The sequence below is a fragment of the Anomaloglossus baeobatrachus genome, chromosome 1 (assembly GCF_048569485.1).
Source record: "Anomaloglossus baeobatrachus isolate aAnoBae1 chromosome 1, aAnoBae1.hap1, whole genome shotgun sequence".
NCBI classification, from domain to species: Eukaryota; Metazoa; Chordata; class Amphibia; order Anura; family Aromobatidae; genus Anomaloglossus; species Anomaloglossus baeobatrachus.
In genome coordinates, this window is record NC_134353.1 from 1,528,109 (window position 1) to 1,547,314 (window position 19,206).

General features: G+C 47.1%; 1 protein-coding gene across 1 annotated transcript in view; it reads left to right on the plus strand.

The window, feature by feature from the left end:
- The first annotated feature begins 10,498 nt into the window (after window positions 1–10,498).
- M1AP (meiosis 1 associated protein) overlaps window positions 10,499–19,206 on the plus strand; it is a 193,340-nt gene continuing 184,632 nt past the window's right edge. The window contains 3 exon segments of the mRNA XM_075345395.1: window positions 10,499–10,681; window positions 10,758–10,917; window positions 10,990–11,130. Coding sequence (XP_075201510.1) covers window positions 10,499–10,681; window positions 10,758–10,917; window positions 10,990–11,130 — 484 coding nt within the window.

Below are 19,206 nucleotides of genomic sequence, written 5' to 3' on the forward strand. Positions count from 1 at the left end.
TGGGCCCTTCCTGGTATAATGTTCCTTATTCTGAGCTCTTCCAGCAATAATGCCCCCATCCTGAGCTCTTCCAGTAATAATGACCCCCATCCTGGGCCCTTCCTGGTATAATGTTCCTTATTCTGAGCTCTTCCAGCAATAATGCCCCCATCCTGAGATCTTCCAGCAATAATGCCCCCATCCTGAGCTCTTCCAGTAATAATGACCCCCATCCTGGGCCCTTCCTGGTATTATGTTCCTTATTCTGAGCTCTTCCAGCAATAATGCCCCCATCCTGAGCTCTTCCAGTAATAATGACCCCCATCCTGGGCCCTTCCTGGTATAATGTTCCTTATTCTGAGCTCTTCCAGTAATAATGACCCCCATCCTGGGCCCTTCCTGGTATAATGTTCCTTATTCTGAGCTCTTCCAGCAATAATGCCCCCATCCTGAGATCTTCCAGTAATAATGACCCCCATCCTGGGCCCTTCCTGGTATAATGTTCCTTATTCTGAGCTCTTCCAGCAATAATGCCCCCATCCTGAGATCTTCCAGTAATAAAGACCCCCATCCTGGGCCCTTCCTGGTATAATGTTCCTTATTCTGAGCTCTTCCAGCAATAATGCCCCCATCCTGAGCTCTTAGTAATAATGACCCCCATCCTGGGCCCTTCCTGGTATAATGTTCCTTATTCTGAGATCTTCCAGCAATAATGCCCCCATCCTGAGCTCTTCCAGTAATAATGACCCCCATCCTGGGCCCTTCCTGGTATTATGTTCCTTATTCTGAGCTCTTCCAGTAATAATGACCCCCATCCTGGGCCCTTCCTGGTATAATGTTCCTTATTCTGAGCTCTTCCAGCAATAATGTCCCCATCCTGAGCTCTTCCAGTAATAATGACCCCCATCCTGGGCCCTTCCTGGTATTATGTTCCTTATTCTGAGCTCTTCCAGTAATAATGACCCCCATCCTGGGCCCTTCCTGGTATTATGTTCCTTATTCTGAGCTCTTCCAGTAATAATGACCCCCATCCTGGACCCTTCCTGGTATAATGTTCCTTATTCTGAGTTCTTCCAGCAATAATGCCCCCATCCTGAGCTCTTCCAGTAATAATGACCCCCATCCTGTGCCCTTCCTGGTATAATGTTCCTTATTCTGAGTTCTTCCAGCAATAATGCCCCCCATCCTGAGCTCTTCCAGTAATAATGACCCCCATCCTGTGCCCTTCCTGGTATAATGTTCCTTATTCTGAGCTCTTCCAGCAATAATGCCCCCATCCTGAGCTCTTCCAGTAATAATGACCCCCATCCTGGGCCCTTCCTGGTATAATGTTCCTTATTCTGAGATCTTCCAGCAATAATGCCCCCATCCTGAGCTCTTCCAGTAATAATGACCCCCATCCTGGGCCCTTCCTGGTATAATGTTCCTTATTCTGAGATCTTCCAGCAATAATGCCCCCATCCTGAGATCTTCCAGTAATAATGACCCCCATCCTGGGCCCTTCCTGGTATAATGTTCCTTATTCTGAGATCTTCCAGCAATAATGCCCCCATCCTGAGATCTTCCAGTAATAATGACCCCCATCCTGGGCCCTTCCTGGTATAATGTTCCTTATTCTGAGATCTTCCAGCAATAATGCCCCCATCCTGAGATCTTCCAGCAATAATGACCCCCATCCTGGGCCCTTCCTGGTATAATGTTCCTTATTCTGAGATCTACCAGCCATAATGCCCCCATCCTGAGCTCTTCCAGTAATAATGACCCCCATCCTGGGCCCTTCCTGGTATAATGTTCCTTATTCTGAGCTCTTCCAGCAATAATGCCCCCATCCTGAGATCTTCCAGTAATAATGACCCCCATCCTGGGCCCTTCCTGGTATAATGTTCCTTATTCTGAGCTCTTCCAGCAATAATGCCCCCATCCTGAGATCTTCCAGCAATAATGCCCCCATCCTGAGCTCTTCCAGTAATAATGACCCCCATCCTGGGCCCTTCCTGGTATTATGTTCCTTATTCTGAGCTCTTCCAGCAATAATGCCCCCATCCTGAGATCTTCCAGCAATAATGCCCCCATCCTGAGCTCTTCCAGTAATAATGACCCCCATCCTGGGCCCTTCCTGGTATAATGTTCCTTATTCTGAGCTCTTCCAGCAATAATGCCCCCATCCTGAGATCTTCCAGCAATAATGCCCCCATCCTGAGCTCTTCCAGTAATAATGACCCCCATCCTGGGCCCTTCCTGGTATTATGTTCCTTATTCTGAGCTCTTCCAGTAATAATGACCCCCATCCTGGGCCCTTCCTGGTATTATGTTCCTTATTCTGAGCTCTTCCAGTAATAATGACCCCCATCCTGGACCCTTCCTGGTATAATGTTCCTTATTCTGAGTTCTTCCAGCAATAATGCCCCCATCCTGAGCTCTTCCAGTAATAATGACCCCCATCCTGTGCCCTTCCTGGTATAATGTTCCTTATTCTGAGTTCTTCCAGCAATAATGCCCCCATCCTGAGCTCTTCCAGTAATAATGACCCCCATCCTGTGCCCTTCCTGGTATAATGTTCCTTATTCTGAGCTCTTCCAGCAATAATGCCCCCATCCTGAGCTCTTCCAGTAATAATGACCCCCATCCTGGGCCCTTCCTGGTATAATGTTCCTTATTCTGAGATCTTCCAGTAATAATGACCCCCATCCTGGGCCCTTCCTGGTATCATGTTCCTTATTCTGAGATCTTCCAGCAATAATGCCCCCATCCTGAGCTCTTCCAGTAATAATGACCCCCATCCTGGGCCCTTCCTGGTATAATGTTCCTTATTCTGAGATCTTCCAGCAATAATGCCCCCATCCTGAGCTCTTCCAGTAATAATGACCCCCATCCTGGGCCCTTCCTGGTATAATGTTCCTTATTCTGAGATCTTCCAGCAATAATGCCCCCATCCTGAGATCTTCCAGTAATAATGACCCCCATCCTGGGCCCTTCCTGGTATAATGTTCCTTATTCTGAGATCTTCCAGCAATAATGCCCCCATCCTGAGCTCTTCCAGTAATAATGACTCCCATCCTGGGCCCTTCCTGGTATAATGTTCCTTATTCTGAGATCTTCCAGCAATAATGCCCCCATCCTGAGATCTTCCAGCAATAATGACCCCCATCCTGGGCCCTTCCTGGTATAATGTTCCTTATTCTGAGATCTTCCAGCAATAATGCCCCCATCCTGAGCTCTTCCAGTAATAATGACCCCCATCCTGGGCCCTTCCTGGTATAATGTTCCTTATTCTGAGATCTTCCAGCAATAATGCCCCCATCCTGAGATCTTCCAGTAATAATGATCCCCATCTTTGGCCCTTCCTAGTTTAATTTTCCCTATCTTGAGCTCTTCTAGTAATAATGGAAGGGTGACGCAGCCGCCCAGGGTGATGCAGCGTGCCAGTGATCCTTATCTAGAAAAATATTTTAATATTGTGATCCTTCTGTAGTCCTGCCTGTTAGGCCTTGTGCGCACTAGGCGTTTTTAGCGGCGTTTTTTACCGCGTTGTTGTGCTGAAAACGCAGTGACGTTGCTTCCCCAGCAATGTCTATGAGTTTTCATAAGTGCTGTCCGCACATAGCGTTTTTTTGTAGCTGCGTTTTTGTGGTGACCACAAAAATGCAGCATGTCAATTATTTCTGCGTTTTTCACTGCGTTTTTCACCCATTGAGTTCAATGAGATGTTCAAAAACGCAATGAGAAACGCAAATTGTTATTATAGCTGCGTTTCTATGACTAAAAACGCAGCTATAAACGCAAGGGGTGGGCAGTAAAGTGACGTGTACAGGAAGAGGATTCCTTCTGTTGGTAAACACAGAAGCATGAATCCTCCCAGTACCGTCACCGCTGCGTCCACAACCCTCCCGGTGCCATGTCAGCTCCCGCGCGGCGTCATGGCTGGGCGGGAGGTGGAGGCAGCGGCGAAAACAAAAGTGAACAGTAGAAAAAAAAAATGTCATACTCGCCTGTCTGCAGACTCCCGGTGCCATGTCCGCTCCCAGCTCCTCTCCCGCTCCCGCCACTCTGGCTGTGTGCAGACTGCCGGGACACGTACGATGCTTGCAGGACCTGGCGGTGGATCACCTGATGCAGTCACCTGACGCATCAGCTGATCTTAATTCTCGCGGTGTCGCCGGCTTTTTAGTGCCCGGCCGGCTTAACTGATCAGCTGATCCTGCCGTCAGGAGACTTCATCAGCTGATTACAGGCAGCTCCTGCAGCGATGGGACAGGATCAGACGCTCATCCGATCGCTCCAGGAGCTGCTGGTAATCAGCATGGACGTGACTCAGTATTTTTTTTTTTTTGCACTGATACATCAGCTGATTGTATAAATCGGCTTTTATACAATCAGCTGATGTGTGATGTGATTCACGTCCTTTAACCTGACATCATCTGATCGGTATGCCTTCCAGCAAACCGATCAGATGATATTGGATCCGGATTGGACGGCGCGGGACCCTTGACCCAGGATTACTGCGGAGGGGGACTTCTTTATTTCAATAAAGATAGAGTCACTAATTGTGTTTGTGTTTTATTTCTAATAAAAATATTTTTCTGTGTGTTGTGGTTTTTTTTTTATCATTACCAGAAATTCATGGTGGCCATGTCTAATATTGGCGTGACACCATGAATTTCGGGCTTAGGGCCAGCTGATAATATACAGCTAGCCCTAACCCCATTATTACCCAGCGAGCCACCGTCACCAGGGCAGCTGGAAGAGTTGGATACAGCGCCAAAAGATGGCGCTACTATGAAAGCGCCATTTCTGGGGTGGCTGCGGACTGCAATTCGCAGCGGGGGTGCCCAGAAAGCTTGGGTACTCTGTACTGCGGATTCCAACCCCCACCTGCCTAGTTGTACCTGGCTGGACACAAAAATTGGGCGAAGCCTATGTCATTTATTTTTTTTTTTTAATTATTTCTTGAAATTCATGACATAAAAAAAAAAAAAAGGGCTTCCCTATATTTTTGATTCCCAGCCGGGTACAAATAGGCAGCTGGGGATTGGGGGCAGCCTGTACCTGCCTGCTGTACCTGGCTAGCATACAAAAATATAGCGAAGCCCATGTCATTTTTTTTTTCTTTCTTTTTGGACAAAAAACTCCTGCATACAGTCCTGGATGGAGGATGCTGAGCCTTGTAGTTCTGCAGCTGCTGTCTGCTCTCCTGCATACACTAGTTCTGCAGCTGCTGTCTGCTCTCCTGCATACACTATTGGATGGAGGATGCTGAGCCTTGTAGTTCTGTAGCTGTCTGCTCTCCTGCATACACTATTGGATGGAGGATGCTGAGCCTTGTAGTTCTGCAGCTGTCTGCTCTCCTGCATACACTATTGGATGGAGGATGCTGAGCCTTGTAGTTCTGCAGCTGCTGTCTGCTCTCCTGCATACACTAGTTCTGCAGCTGCTGTCTGCTCTCCTGCATACACTATTGGATGGAGGATGCTGAGCCTTGTAGTTCTGCAGCTGTCTGCTCTCCTGCATACACTATTGGATGGAGGATGCTGAGCCTTGTAGTTCTGCAGCTGTCTGCTCTCCTGCATACACTATTGGATGGAGGATGCTGAGCCTTGTAGTTCTGCAGCTGCTGTCTGCTCTCCTGCATACAATGAAGAACATATTGAAGAAGGAAATGACATCAGACCTTTTTTTTTTCTTTTTTTCCATCAACAATCTTTAATGGCATTGTGCACTGATTAAAAACGCAGTGAGCAAAAACGTATCAAAAACCTCACCAAATCGCGGTAAAAACGCATGCGTTTGTCGCATTTTTTAGCCGCGGGTGCGTTTTTTGAGACAAAAACGCACATAAAAACGCAGCGTGAAAAAAACGCCTAGTGCGCACATACCCTTACCCTGAGCCCCATACCTGTGTCCTGGATCCCACCCCTGGGGCCAGCTGCTGCAGTATCTGGGACTGCCTTGAAGTGGTACCTGGTGTATCCTGCAGCCAAGTCCAACCTTCTCATCAGAGGCCGTACTGAAGACCTGGTAGTTGCTTCTAGGAGTGGAGCAGATGTAATTGGCTCCCCCAGAACATGTGATCAAATAAGACTAACCAGCAGAGATTAACCCTTGCTAACCTGCCTGTGAATTACCACTCTGCAGGGCAAAGCCCGAGTCTGCCGACATTGATCAGGCATCAGAGACGTTATCAGGCGGAGTGTCAGAATCAGTGGTCTGAACAGAACATGACATGTGATGTTTGTGAAAACCTCCGTGTGACCCATGTGCAGTGGGTTTGGGGAGACGCTGCGCTCGGTGCAGTTTAGGGCTTTGCACTGTGTGATCTCTCCTAAGTCTCCCCCCTTATTAGCAGTGTGGCCTCTGCCCGTTCTCTGTGGGATTCCTGGACTCTCCCGCCTGATTTTTATTACTCATCTATATATATATAATTGCCTTATTCTGTCTGTCTGTCTGTCTGTCTGTCTGTCTGTCTGTCTGTCTGTCTGTCTGTCTGTCTGTCTGTCTGTCTGTCTGTCTGTCTGTCTGTCTGTCTGTCTGTCTGTCTGTCTGTCTGTCTGTCTGTCTGTCATGCTCCGAAATTGTGTCCTTACGGTGACACAAAGCTGATTGGCCGCTGGGCTCGCCATGGCCCCGCCCCCCCACACGGATTGGCCTCTCGCCCCGGCTCTCTGCAGGCCCCGCCCCCCTCACGCAATGCACGCTCGCTCTGGCCCAAATGACACGGAGCCCCGATTCCCAGGTGAGTACACACACACATCAGATCACACTCACTCTCACACTCACTCTCACACACACCTCACACATCACAACATGCTGGGATATCTCTTGCTTCTACACCGGCTCCGTCAGGATCCCAGCAGCGCCACACATAACCTTGCGATGCTGGGATCTTCACGGAGGCCGTGAAAGCTGGTAACCATTATACACATCGGGTAACTAAGGTCCCTTAGTTACCCGATGTGTATCATAGTTACCAGTGTACACCGGCTCCCACTCACTCTCATACACACCTCACACACACATCACATCGCATCCACACATCAAGGTCCTGCAGCGGCGGAAAATACAGACACATAACAGCACACACATAACAGCACACACATAACAGCACACACATAACAGCACACACATACACACACACAAATCAGATCACACTCACTCACACACACACATCACATCGCATCCACATACTCACAACATCCTGGGATATCGCTTGCTTCTCGGCGGCGATACTGTGCTGTTGTGATCTTCCAGGACCTGCCGGAGGATCACATGGCCAGAAGCATGTGATATCCCCGGATGTTGTGAGTATAAGCGCGTATGTGCGATATCGTCAGTGTCTGTGTGTGTGAGTGTATGCGATCGGGTGTGTGTGAGTGGATGCGATCGGGTGTGTGTGAGTGGATGCGATCGGGTGTGTGTGAGTGGATGCGATCGGGTGTGTGTGAGTGGATGCGATCGGGTGTGTGTGAGTGGATGCGATCGGGTGTGTGTGAGTGGATGCGATCGGGTGTGTGTGAGTGGATGCGATCGGGTGTGTGTGAGTGGATGCGATCGGGTGTGTGAGTGTCGGCAGAGGAGCACGGCGTGCTGGAGGAGGCTGGGAGCAGAGAGGCTGATCATGGGGAAGGCTGGGAGGAGAGGCTGATGCTGGGGGAGGCTGGGAGGGGGAGGCTGGGACGAGGGAGGCTGATGCTGGTGGAGGCTGATGCTTGGGGAGGCTGATGCTGGGGGAGGCTGGAAGGAGAGAGGCTAATGCTGGTGGAGGCTGATGCTTGGGGAGGCTGATGCTGGGGGAGACTGGGAGGGGAAGGCTGATGCTGAGGGAGGCTGGGAGGAAGGAGGCTGGGAGGAGAGAGGCTGATCCTGGGGAAGGCTGGGAACGGGAGGCTGATGCTGAGGGAGGCTGGAAGGAGAGAGGCTGATGCTGGGGGAGGCTGGAAGGAGAGAGGCTGATGCTGGTGGAGGCTGATGCTTGGGGAGGCTGATGCTGGGGGAGACTGGGAGTGGAAGGCTGATGCTGAGGGAGGCTGGGAGAGGGAGGCTGGGAGGAAGGAGGCTGGGAGGAGAGAGGCTGATCCTGGGGAAGGCTGGGAAGGGGAGGCTGATGCTGGGGGAGGCTGGAAGGAGAGAGGCTGGAAGGAGAGAGGCTGATGCTGGTGGAGGCTGATGCATGGGGAGGCTGATGCTGGGGGAGACTGGGAGCAGAAGGCTGATGCTGAGGGAGGCTGGGAGGAAGGAGGCTGGGAGGAAGGAGGCTGGGAGGAGAGAGGCTGATCCTGGGGAAGGCTGGGAAGGGGAGGCTGATGCTGAGGGAAGCTGGAAGGAGAGAGGCTGATGCTGGGGGAGGCTGGAAGGAGAGAGGCTGAGGCTGGGAGGAGAGAGGCTGATGCTGGGGAAGGCTGATGCTGAGGGAGGCTGGGAGGGGAAAGCTGATGCTGGGGAAGGCTGGGAGGACGGAGGCTGGGAGGAGAGAGGCTGATCCTGGGGAAGGCTGGGAGAGGGAGGCTGATGCTGGAGGAGGCTGGAAGGAGAGAGGCTGATGCTGGCGGAGGCTGATGCTGGGGAGGCTGGGAGAGGGAGGCTGATGCTGAGGGAGGCTGGGAGGAGGGAGGCTGGGAGAGGTAGGCTGAGAGAAGAGAGGCTGATGCACACACACACACACACACACACACACACACACGCGCGCGCGCGCACTGCACAACACACCACACACACACACACACACACTGGGAACCACAAACAACTGCCCTACACAGACACCCACACACACAGACAACGCTGCACACACACAACACCCAACACACAAACACCGCGGCACACACAAATATACGCACATACCGCACAACACACACATTGCACAAAACATACCTCCCCCCAAAACACACCACACACACAACGCTACAGACACACAGCGCTCCACAAACAACGCAACACACGCAACACACATACAACACCGCTCTCACCCCCCGTCACACCCAGACAACACCCAGAACATGTACAGCACCTACACAAACACTTGGTAACTACACACAACAACATCTATATATATATATATATATATATATATATAACAAAAATCATACATGAACTACACAATACGTAAATTCTAGAATACCCGATGCGTAGAATCGGGCCACCTTCTAGTATTAGATAAGAGGTTTGCCTGTCATCATAAAAGCAGCAGTCATGCACGCTCTGTACATGACTGCATAGCTATAGGATCACCCCAAGCTATCACATTGTAAGAAACTCAGTAATCGGCAAACTCGTCTGTAGTCTTGTAGGGTCTCCACTCTCCTCCTCTGTAGTCTTGTAGAGTCTCTGCTCTCCTCCTTGGCTCTCTTCTTGTAGCATCTCCGCTCTTAGCTCTGATTGTAGACTCCTCAGCTCTTTCCTTGTAGACTCTCTCTGCTCTCCTCCTTGGCTCTTTTCTTGTAGGCTCTCGGCTCTTCTCCTCATAGACTCTCTGCACTCCTCCTTGGCTCTTTTCTTGTAGGCTCTCAGCTCTTCTCCTCGGCTCTCTTGTAGACTCTCCGATCTCTTCCTCAACTCACTTCTTGTAGACTCTCTGCACTCCTCCTTGCTGTGATTGTAGACTCTCCTCCTCGCTCTGATTGTAGACTCTCTGATCTCCTCCTCAGCTCGCTTCTTGTAGACTCTGTTCTATTCCTTGGCTCACTTCTTGTAGACTCTCTGCTGTCTTCCTCTCTGCTCTCCTCCTCTCTGTGTAGACTCTTTGCTCTCCTCCTTACTGTGATTGTAGACTCCGCTCTCTCGTAGACTCTCCGATCTCCTCCCCTCGCTTCTTGTAGACTCTCTGATCTCTTCCTTGGCTCACTTCTTGTAGATTCTGTCTCGCTCTGATTGTAGACTCTCTCCTCTCTCTGTAGACTCTTTGCTCTCCTCCTTACTGTGATTGTAGACTCCGCTCTCTTGTAGACTCTCCGATCTCCTCCTCGGCTCTCTTCTTGTAGACTCTCCGCCTTCCTCTGAAGACTCTCTGCTCTCTTGTAGACTCTCCGATCTCCTCCCCTCGCTTCTTGTAGACTCTCTGATCTCTTCCTTGGCTCACTTCTTGTAGATTCTGTCTCGCTCTGATTGTAGACTCTCTCCTCTCTCTGTAGACTCTTTGTTCTCCTCCTTACTGTGATTGTAGACTCCGCTCTCTTGTAGACTCTCCGATCTCCTCTCGGCTCTCTTCTTGTAGGCTCTCCGATCTCCTCCTCGGCTCTCTTCTTGTAGACTCTCCGCCTTCCTCTGAAGACTCTCTGCTCTCTTGTAGACTCTCTCCTCTCTCTGTAGACTCTTTGCTCTCCTCCTTACTGTGATTGTAGACTCCGCTCTCTTGTAGACTCTCCGCCTTCCTCTGAAGACTCTCTGCTCTCTTGTAGACTCTCCGTTCTCCTCTCGGCTCTCTTGTAGACTCTCTGTTCTCTTCCTCATTTCTCTTTTTGTTGATTATACGCTCTGCTCATCTTCTGTCATGTGTATTCTCCATTCTTTGTGGTTTTTCTCTGTGTAGGAGATGAAAGGTAACTTGCCTCGCCTGCTGCGGTGTCTGTCTGAGGTGCAGGCTCTCCCCACAGAAGGTTCTGGATCTCTGAAGAACAGTGCGCTCTCCGTGGCCGTGCTGGACTCCCTGCAGCAGAACAAGCAGCGGATGCAGCATAGCACCTCTCTGGCCACATCACATGGTTCCTTTGTGGAGGTGATAACCCTGCTCACATGTAGACGTGTCATACACCTGCGGACCAGTGCTCATTACGTCATTATTTTATAATTAGGTGACTGTTGTCTCCCCTCGGCCAATATGTGAACTCCTGTGTGACCTGGATGGTGGATTGAAGGACGCAGACCTAAGTACATTGCGCCGGCTGCTGGTTCTCCAGATCTCCTCTTCTGAGCAGGAGCCAAATGAGTCTCCTGAGTCACCTCCGGAGCAGGGTATGAGGGAATCGTGGGTGGTATCCTATCTCCTGCTCGCTGCCACTTATCACTGTCATCCGTTTTCTGCAGGTTCCCATGTGTATGACATTGACCATCAGGTTATTCCACCAAATGTTCTGAGTTTGGAGATTCACTTGAAGTCGTGGCTGCTGGAGCACAACGGCGAGAAAGAGAAATGTCACCTGATATTTCCTGACGGAGCATCAGAGCGTGAGTCCATCCTTCACATTTCATGTCTTCCACCTCGGTCTTCTCACCACAACCTCAGCCATCTGGGTGCAGATACCAGATGCTTGGTCAGTTTGGACTATGAGTTATAGCCTTTGTTAGGTTTTTCTTTACTTCCTGCCTTCATTGTAAAGCATAGCGTATAGTTACATCCTGAGCGATGTACATCTGGTTGACACATGGAGCCTTCTTCATCTATGGGGGTGATATGTACAGGACCTGGAGGAAACAAGAATATTTTTTACAGTGGCCGCAGCCCAAGAGTGGGAAATGCATCAGGAGCCGGCCCTAGTACACACCTGACACTATGAGCGAAGTGGTCACATAGGAGGCCTGCTCTGAGACGCGAAGCCGGTGTTTGCCACCACACACGGTCCCAAGGGCCATCTCAGCCATGATCAGGGCTATGGGTCATTGTAGGTCTAAAAAGTACCCTTTCTAAAAATGTAGAGAAAACCTGACACTAGATTCATGCTGCCTGAAACTCGGACAGCATGAATCAGCTGGGATTCAACCTGTCAGCTTTAGACTGTAGGACGCATCTTACAGTGGCTTGTAATAGTTTGTGCACCCCTGGTTAAAATTACTGTTATTGTGAACAGGTAGAAGTTGAAGATGAAATGATCTCTAAAAGGCATAAAGTGACACACGACACATTCCCTTTATATTCTAGGCAAAAATCTTTTTCATCTTTTACATTTTAAAATTAAAAGTAAAATGGGCCGATGCAAAGTTTTGGGCACCCTGCATGGTTAGTACTTACGGTGATAGCACCCCCTTTGGCAAGTATCACATCTTGTAAACTCTTTTTCTAGCAGCCAAGAATCTATCAAATCTTGCTTGAGGGATATTCAACCATTCTTCTTTGGCGACATCTTCCAGTTCTGTGAGATTCCTGGCTCCTCTTCCACTTCTGTGAGATTCTGGGCTCATCTTGCATGCATTGCCCTTCTTTGGAGACATCTTCCAGTTCTAAGAGATTCCTGGCTTGTCTTGCATGCACTGCTCTTCCTTGGAGACGTCTTCCACTTCTGTGAGATTCCTGGCTCATCTTGCATGCATTGCCTTTCTTTGGAGACATCTTCCAGTTCTGTGATATTCCTGACTCGTGTTCCACTTCTGTGAGATTCCTGGTTCGTCTTGCATGCACTACTCTTCCTTGGAGACGTCTTCCAGTTCTGTGAGATTCTTTAGCTTGTCTGCATGCACTGCTCATCCTTGGAGACGTCTTCCAGTTCTGTGATAATTCCTGACTCGTGTTCCAGTTCTGTGATATTCCTGGTTCGTCTTGCATGCACTGCTCTTCCTTGGAGACGTCTTCCAGTTCTGTGAGATTCCTGGCTCATCTTGCATGCACTGCTATTCCTTGGAGACGTCTTCCACTTTTGTGAGATTCCTGGCTCATCTTACATGCACTACTCTTCCGTGGAGACGTCTTCCAGTTCTGTGAGATTCCTGGCTCATCTTGCATGCACTGCTATTCCTTGGAGACGTCTTCCACTTTTGTGAGATTCCTGGCTCATCTTACATGCACTACTCTTCCGTGGAGACGTCTTCCAGTTCTGTGAGATTCCTGGCTCATCTTGCATGCACTGCTATTCCTTGGAGACGTCTTCCACTTTTGTGAGATTCCTGGCTCATCTTGCATGCACTACTCTTCCGTGGAGACGTCTTCCACTTCTGTGAGATTCCTGGCTCATCTTGCATGATTTGCTCTTTTGAGGTCTTGCCACAGATTTTCATTGATAATCAGATCAGAGGACTGTAAAGCCATTGTAAAAACCTTCAGTTTCTGTCTTTTGAGGTCGTCTACTGTTGATTTTGACGTGTGTTTAGGATCATTATCCATTTGTAGAAGCCATCTTTTTTTTTTTCTCTTCTTTTCTCCTCTTTTCGTCTTCAGCTTTTTTACAGATGGTGTTATGTTTCCATCAAGAATTTGTTGAAATTTCATTGAATCCATTCTTCTCTCCACCCATGAAATGTTCCCCGTCCCATTGGCTACAGCACAACCCCAAAGCATTATTGATCCACCTCATGCTTAATGGTTGGTGAGATATTCTTTTCCTGAAATTCTGGACCCTTTTTTCTCCACACATACTTTTTGATCATTGGGGCCATAGCGTTCTATATTCACCTCATTGGTATACAGGGCTAGTTTCCAGAATGCATCAGGCTTATGTAGATGATATTTTGCAGACTTCTCACCCTGAATTTTATGGGGAAAACGCAGAAGTTTTCTTCTGATGACTCTTCCATGAAGGCCATATTTGTCAGATGTCTCTGAACAGTAGAATAATGTACCACAACTCCAGAGCCTCTTCAATGTTGCAGAAGGTCTTTTGCAGTCAGGCAGGGGCTCTGATTTGCCTTTTTAGCAATCCTAGGAGCAGAAATTTTGCTTGGTCTTCAGACCTTATCTTGACTCCAGTATTTCTGGTAACAGCCATTTCGTAATTACATTTCAAACTGAGGAATGGACAATTGAAAACGCTTTGCTATCTTCTTAGCCTTTTTCTGCTTTGTAGGCCTCCACCATTTTCAGAGTGCTAGGCAGCAGCTTAGAAGAACCCATGGCTGCTGATTTTTGGCACAAGGTTAGAGGAGGCCGGGTTTCTGTAAAGCTGTGACACTTGCATCACTCGGCCTTTCCTAACGATGATAGTGAACAAGTCAACCCTAACAGGATAATTAAATTCTGAAACCTTGGTCAAAGTTATCTGAGCACACACATCTCCAAGGGTGCCAAAACTTTTACATCAGCTCATTTTCCTTTTTATAATTTTCAAATGTAAAAGCTGAAAATTATATTTTTTATTTTTTTTGTCTAAAATACAAAGGGAATGTGTCATGTGTCACTTTCTGCCTTGTAGAGATCATTTCATCTTTAACTTGCTGCACTGTTAGTAATAACAGTCATTTTGACCAGGGGTGCACAAACTTTTGCATGCCACAGTATAAGGGCTCATGAGCACGTTGTGTAATAGCATGCATTTACGCTGCATATTGCACTGCAGTGTAAATACATGTGTCCTGCGTCCCCTGCACAATCTATGAAGATTGTGCATGACACGTGCGCACGATGCTTTTATGAACGCAGCGATTTGGGTGCTAAAATTTCGACCCAAATCCGTGCGTTCATAAAAGCAGCATGTCAATTATTTGTGCGTTCTGGATGCAGCCCCGCTCTGTCTATGGTGGGGGCAGCAGCCAGAGCGCAGGAAATCTGCTTCTTTTAACAAAATAACTGCCTTCATTATGCAGTCTTACTGCAGTGATTTGACGCGCACATGTGCTGTCAAATGCTCGCAGAATATTCAGCAGGTACGTGCGCATGAGCCCTAAGACGCACTTCAAGTTTAGACAGCAGGAAACTGGAAAAGATATTTTCTACTAATTTGAATCTCCCTGTCAGCGGAGGGGTCAATATCCGTACGTTTAATACACACGGGGGTTGTCAGTGCTTCTCTGCAGAATATGATTTGTACACACATAGCTGAACAGCGAACACATTACATACACATTACATACACTCTCCACAGCACACACAAGCTGAATCAACACTGCTGCACACTCAACTCTGTACATACAGCTCTGCTACATGTACTGTACATGTACACTCAACTCTGTACATACACACAGCTCTGCTACATGTACTGTACATGCACACTCAACTCTGTACATACAGCTCTGCTACATGTACTGTACATGCACACTCAACTCTGTACATACAGCTTTGCTACATGTACTGTACATGCACACTCAACTCTGTACATACACACAGCTCTGCTACATGTACAGTACATGCACACTCAACTCTGTACATACAGCTTTGCTACATGTACTGTACATGCACACTCAACTCTGTACATACAGCTCTGCTACATGTACTGTACATGCACACTCAACTCTGTACATACAGCTTTGCTACATGTACAGTACATGCACACTCAACTCTGTACATACAGCTTTGCTACATGTACTGTACATGCACACTCAACTCTGTACATACAGCTTTGCTACATGTACTGTACATGCACACTCAACTCTGTACATACAGCTTTGCTACATGTACTGTACATGCACACTCAACTCTGTACATACAGCTTTGCTACATGTACTGTACATGCACACTCAACTCTGTACATACAGCTTTGCTACATGTACAGTACATGCACACTCAACTCTGTACATACAGCTTTGCTACATGTACTGTACATGCACACTCAACTCTGTACATACAGCTCTGCTACATGTACTGTACATGCACACTCAACTCTGTACATACAGCTCTGCTACATGTACTGTACATGCACACTCAACTCTGTACATACAGCTCTGCTACATGTACTGTACATGCACACTCAACTCTGTACATACAGCTCTGCTACATGTACTGTACATGCACACTCAACTCTGTACATACACACAGCTCTGCTACATGTACTGTACATGCACACTCAACTCTGTACATACAGCTCTGCTACATGTACTGTACATGCACACTCAACTCTGTACATACACACAGCTCTACTACATGTACAGTACATGCACACTCAACTCTGTACATACAGCTCTGCTACATGTACTGTACATGCACACTCAACTCTGTACATACAGCTCTGCTACATGTACTGTACATGCACACTCAACTCTGTACATACACACAGCTCTACTACATGTACAGTACATGCACACTCAACTCTGTACATACAGCTCTGCTACATGTACTGTACATGCACACTCAACTCTGTACATACAGCTCTGCTACATGTACTGTACATGCACACTCAACTCTGTACATACATACAGCTCTGCTACATGTACACTCCCTGACAGAAGTTCTGTCGCTTATCCATGTTCTGTAAATAAAAGCTTGTAACCTGACTTTAAATTCATCCATTGGTTTTAGAAATTACTGTTTTGAAAGCTGAAACCATCCAAAATTTGGTTTAGGTTATGAAAATAAAGTTGCAGCAAAGCTGAAATATTGATCATTTAATGAACACAGAAACGTCAGATTTTGGCAAGACATAAGTTGTGTCGCCTTGTCATATAATGCACCCACTCCTAGTTTACATCCTCACCTGTGCTCACTAAATGATTGGTTAATTAGTGGGTGTGTATAAAAAGAAACCCAGCACCCCAGACCTTCACGTGAACTGCAACTTGATCTCTGACAACATGCCAAAAATCCACCCTGCGACCAAAGCCTTGATTATCAAGAGGCTGAAGACCAGATCCACTGCAGAGGTGGCTGCACCTTTAATGTGTCTCAGCGTCAAGTACAAAGAATTAAAAAAAGATTTGAAGAGACTGGAGATGTTTTTGACAAGCCCAGGAGCTGCCAGTACAAAAAGTGTCAGAAGGTGGATTTCTCTGATGAATCTTCAGTTGAATTACACCATAGCTGCCGCAAATACTGCAGGAGTAAAATAATATAAAAATTTGGAGGACAAGAGTCATAAAGTGCAAAAAGATATATTGAGTGCAAAGTACCAGCGATGTGTATAAAAGTGGACAACACACCAGGAAACAGGACAAAATGGGAGCAACACAATGTGATTCTTACACAATTAATAAAAAAAGTCTTCTCCCTCCCTGAGGAAGCCGGGTTTGGATGTACATACATCCAAACAAGTGAAACGTACGTCGGTAGGTAATGGGGGGTGGCCCTTTCTTTTCCCTCGAAATAGGAAAATATGCACTGGCCTTTTTGTCTGCACTGGCCACATTAGCGAGCACCTGTCACTTTAAATCCTGGATGGTTTGACCTGTTATGGGTAATACCCCGAAGCTCCCTTGGGCTATTATATGGAACACCTAATGAAATGTCTTTTTGACCTCTTTGCCTTTATCTCTCATATATACTTTCCTTTCTAGCCCAAGGTATAGTATCATTTCTCTTCAGAGCTGGGGTCACCATTACGGTATTGATTGACTTTTTTTATTCATTGTGTAAGAATCATCTGTGTTGCTCCCATTTTGTCCTGTTTCCTGGTGTGTTGTCCGCTTTTATACACATCGCTGGTGTTTTGCACTCAATAAAATATCTTTTTGCACTTTATGCCTCTTGTCCTCCTTTTTTTTATGCCATTCATTTGAGTTTGTGCTGTTGGTCGAGCGACCAATTCAGGTTTTGAGCCTGTGATAATGGTATGCGAAACATTTGCAAGGTGGAAGGCAATATCAATAGCCTAAAATATCAAGAAGTATTAGCTACCTCTTACATTCATAAAAGGGGTCACATTCTGCAGCAGGATGGTCTCCATCTCATACATCCATCTCTACAACAAAGCTCCTCCTGGTAAAGCAGATCAAGGTGCTCAAGGACTGGCCAGCCCAGTCACCAGACATGAACATCATTGAGCATGTTCGGGGTAGGATGAAAGAGGAAGCTTGGAAGACAAAACCAAAGACTCTAGATGAGCTCTGGGAGGCATGTAAGATGCATTATCTGCTATTCCTGATGACTTCATCAATAAATTGTATGAATCATTGTTGAACCGCATGGAGCAGTCCTTCAAGCTCATGGAAGTCACACAAAATATTAAATATGGCTCTAATAGCTCCACAACTTCATTCTCCAATGTTATATCTTTGTATTAGAAGTTAATTATTTGTGTGAATTTCACATTACTTTCTGTGGGCGACAAAACTTTTGTCTTGCCAAAATCTGACCTTTCTGTGTTCATTAAATGATTAATATTTCAGCTTTGCAGCAACTTTATTTTCATAACCTAAACCAAATATGGGAGGGTTTCAGCTTTCAAAAGAGTAATTTATAAAACCAATCGATGAATTTAATGTCCGGTTATAAGCTTTTATTTACATAACATGGATAAGAGACAGAACTTCTGTCAGGGAGTGTACTGTACATGCACACTGAACTATGCTACATGTACAGTACAGGTACATGCACACTCAACCCTGCTACATACACACAGCCCTGCTATATGTACTGTACATGCTCACTGAACTATGCTACATGTACAGTACAGGTACATGCACACTTTAACTATGGGACATATAGCTCTGCTGCTTGTAGTGTAGATGCACACTCAACTCTGCTGCATGTACAGTACACACACACTCAACTCTGCTACATACAGCTCTGCTTTTTGTAAAGTACATGCACACTCAGACCTGCTGCATATACAATACACGCACAGTCAGCTCTGCTGCATGTACAGTCATGGCCAAAAGTTTTGCGAATGCTACAAATATTAATTTTTACAAAGTCTACTGCTTACGTTTTTCTAATGGCAATTTGCATATACTCCAGAATGTCATAAAGAGTGATCAGCTTAACGGCAATTACTTGCAAAGTCAATATTGGCTAAGAAAATGAACTTCAACCCCCAAAACACATTTCAACATCATTGCATTCCTGCCTTAAAAGGAGCAGCAAACATTGTTTTAGTGATTGTTCCAGTAACACAGGTGTGGATGTTGATGAGGACAGGGCTGGCGATCAATCAGTCATGATTAAGTAAGAATGACACCACTGGACACGTTAAAAGGAGGCTGGTGCTTGGTATCATTGTTTCTCTTCAGGTAACCATGGTTATCTCTAAAGAAACACGTGCAGACATCATTGCTCTGCACAAAAATGGCCTAACAGGGAAGAGCATCGCAGCTACAAAGATTGCACCTCAGTCACCAATCTATCGCATCATCAAGAACTTCAAGGAGATAGCTTCCATTGTTGCCAAAAAGGCTCCAGGGCACCCAAAAAGGACCAGCAAACGCCAGGACCGTATCTTAAAACTGTTTCAGCTGCGGGGTCGGACTACCAGCAGTGCCGAGCTAGCGCAGCAATGGCAGTAGGCTGGTGTGAGGCTTCTGCACGCACTGTGAGGCGGAGACTGCTGGAGCAAGGCCTGGTTTCAAGGAGGGCAGCAAAGAAGCCACTTCTCTCCAGAAAAAACATTAGGGACCGACTGACATTCTGCAAAAGGTACAGGGAGTGGACTGCTGAGGACTGGGGGAAAGTCATTTTTTCAGATGAATCCCCTTCGATTGTTTGGGACATCTGAAAAACAGCTTATTAGGAGA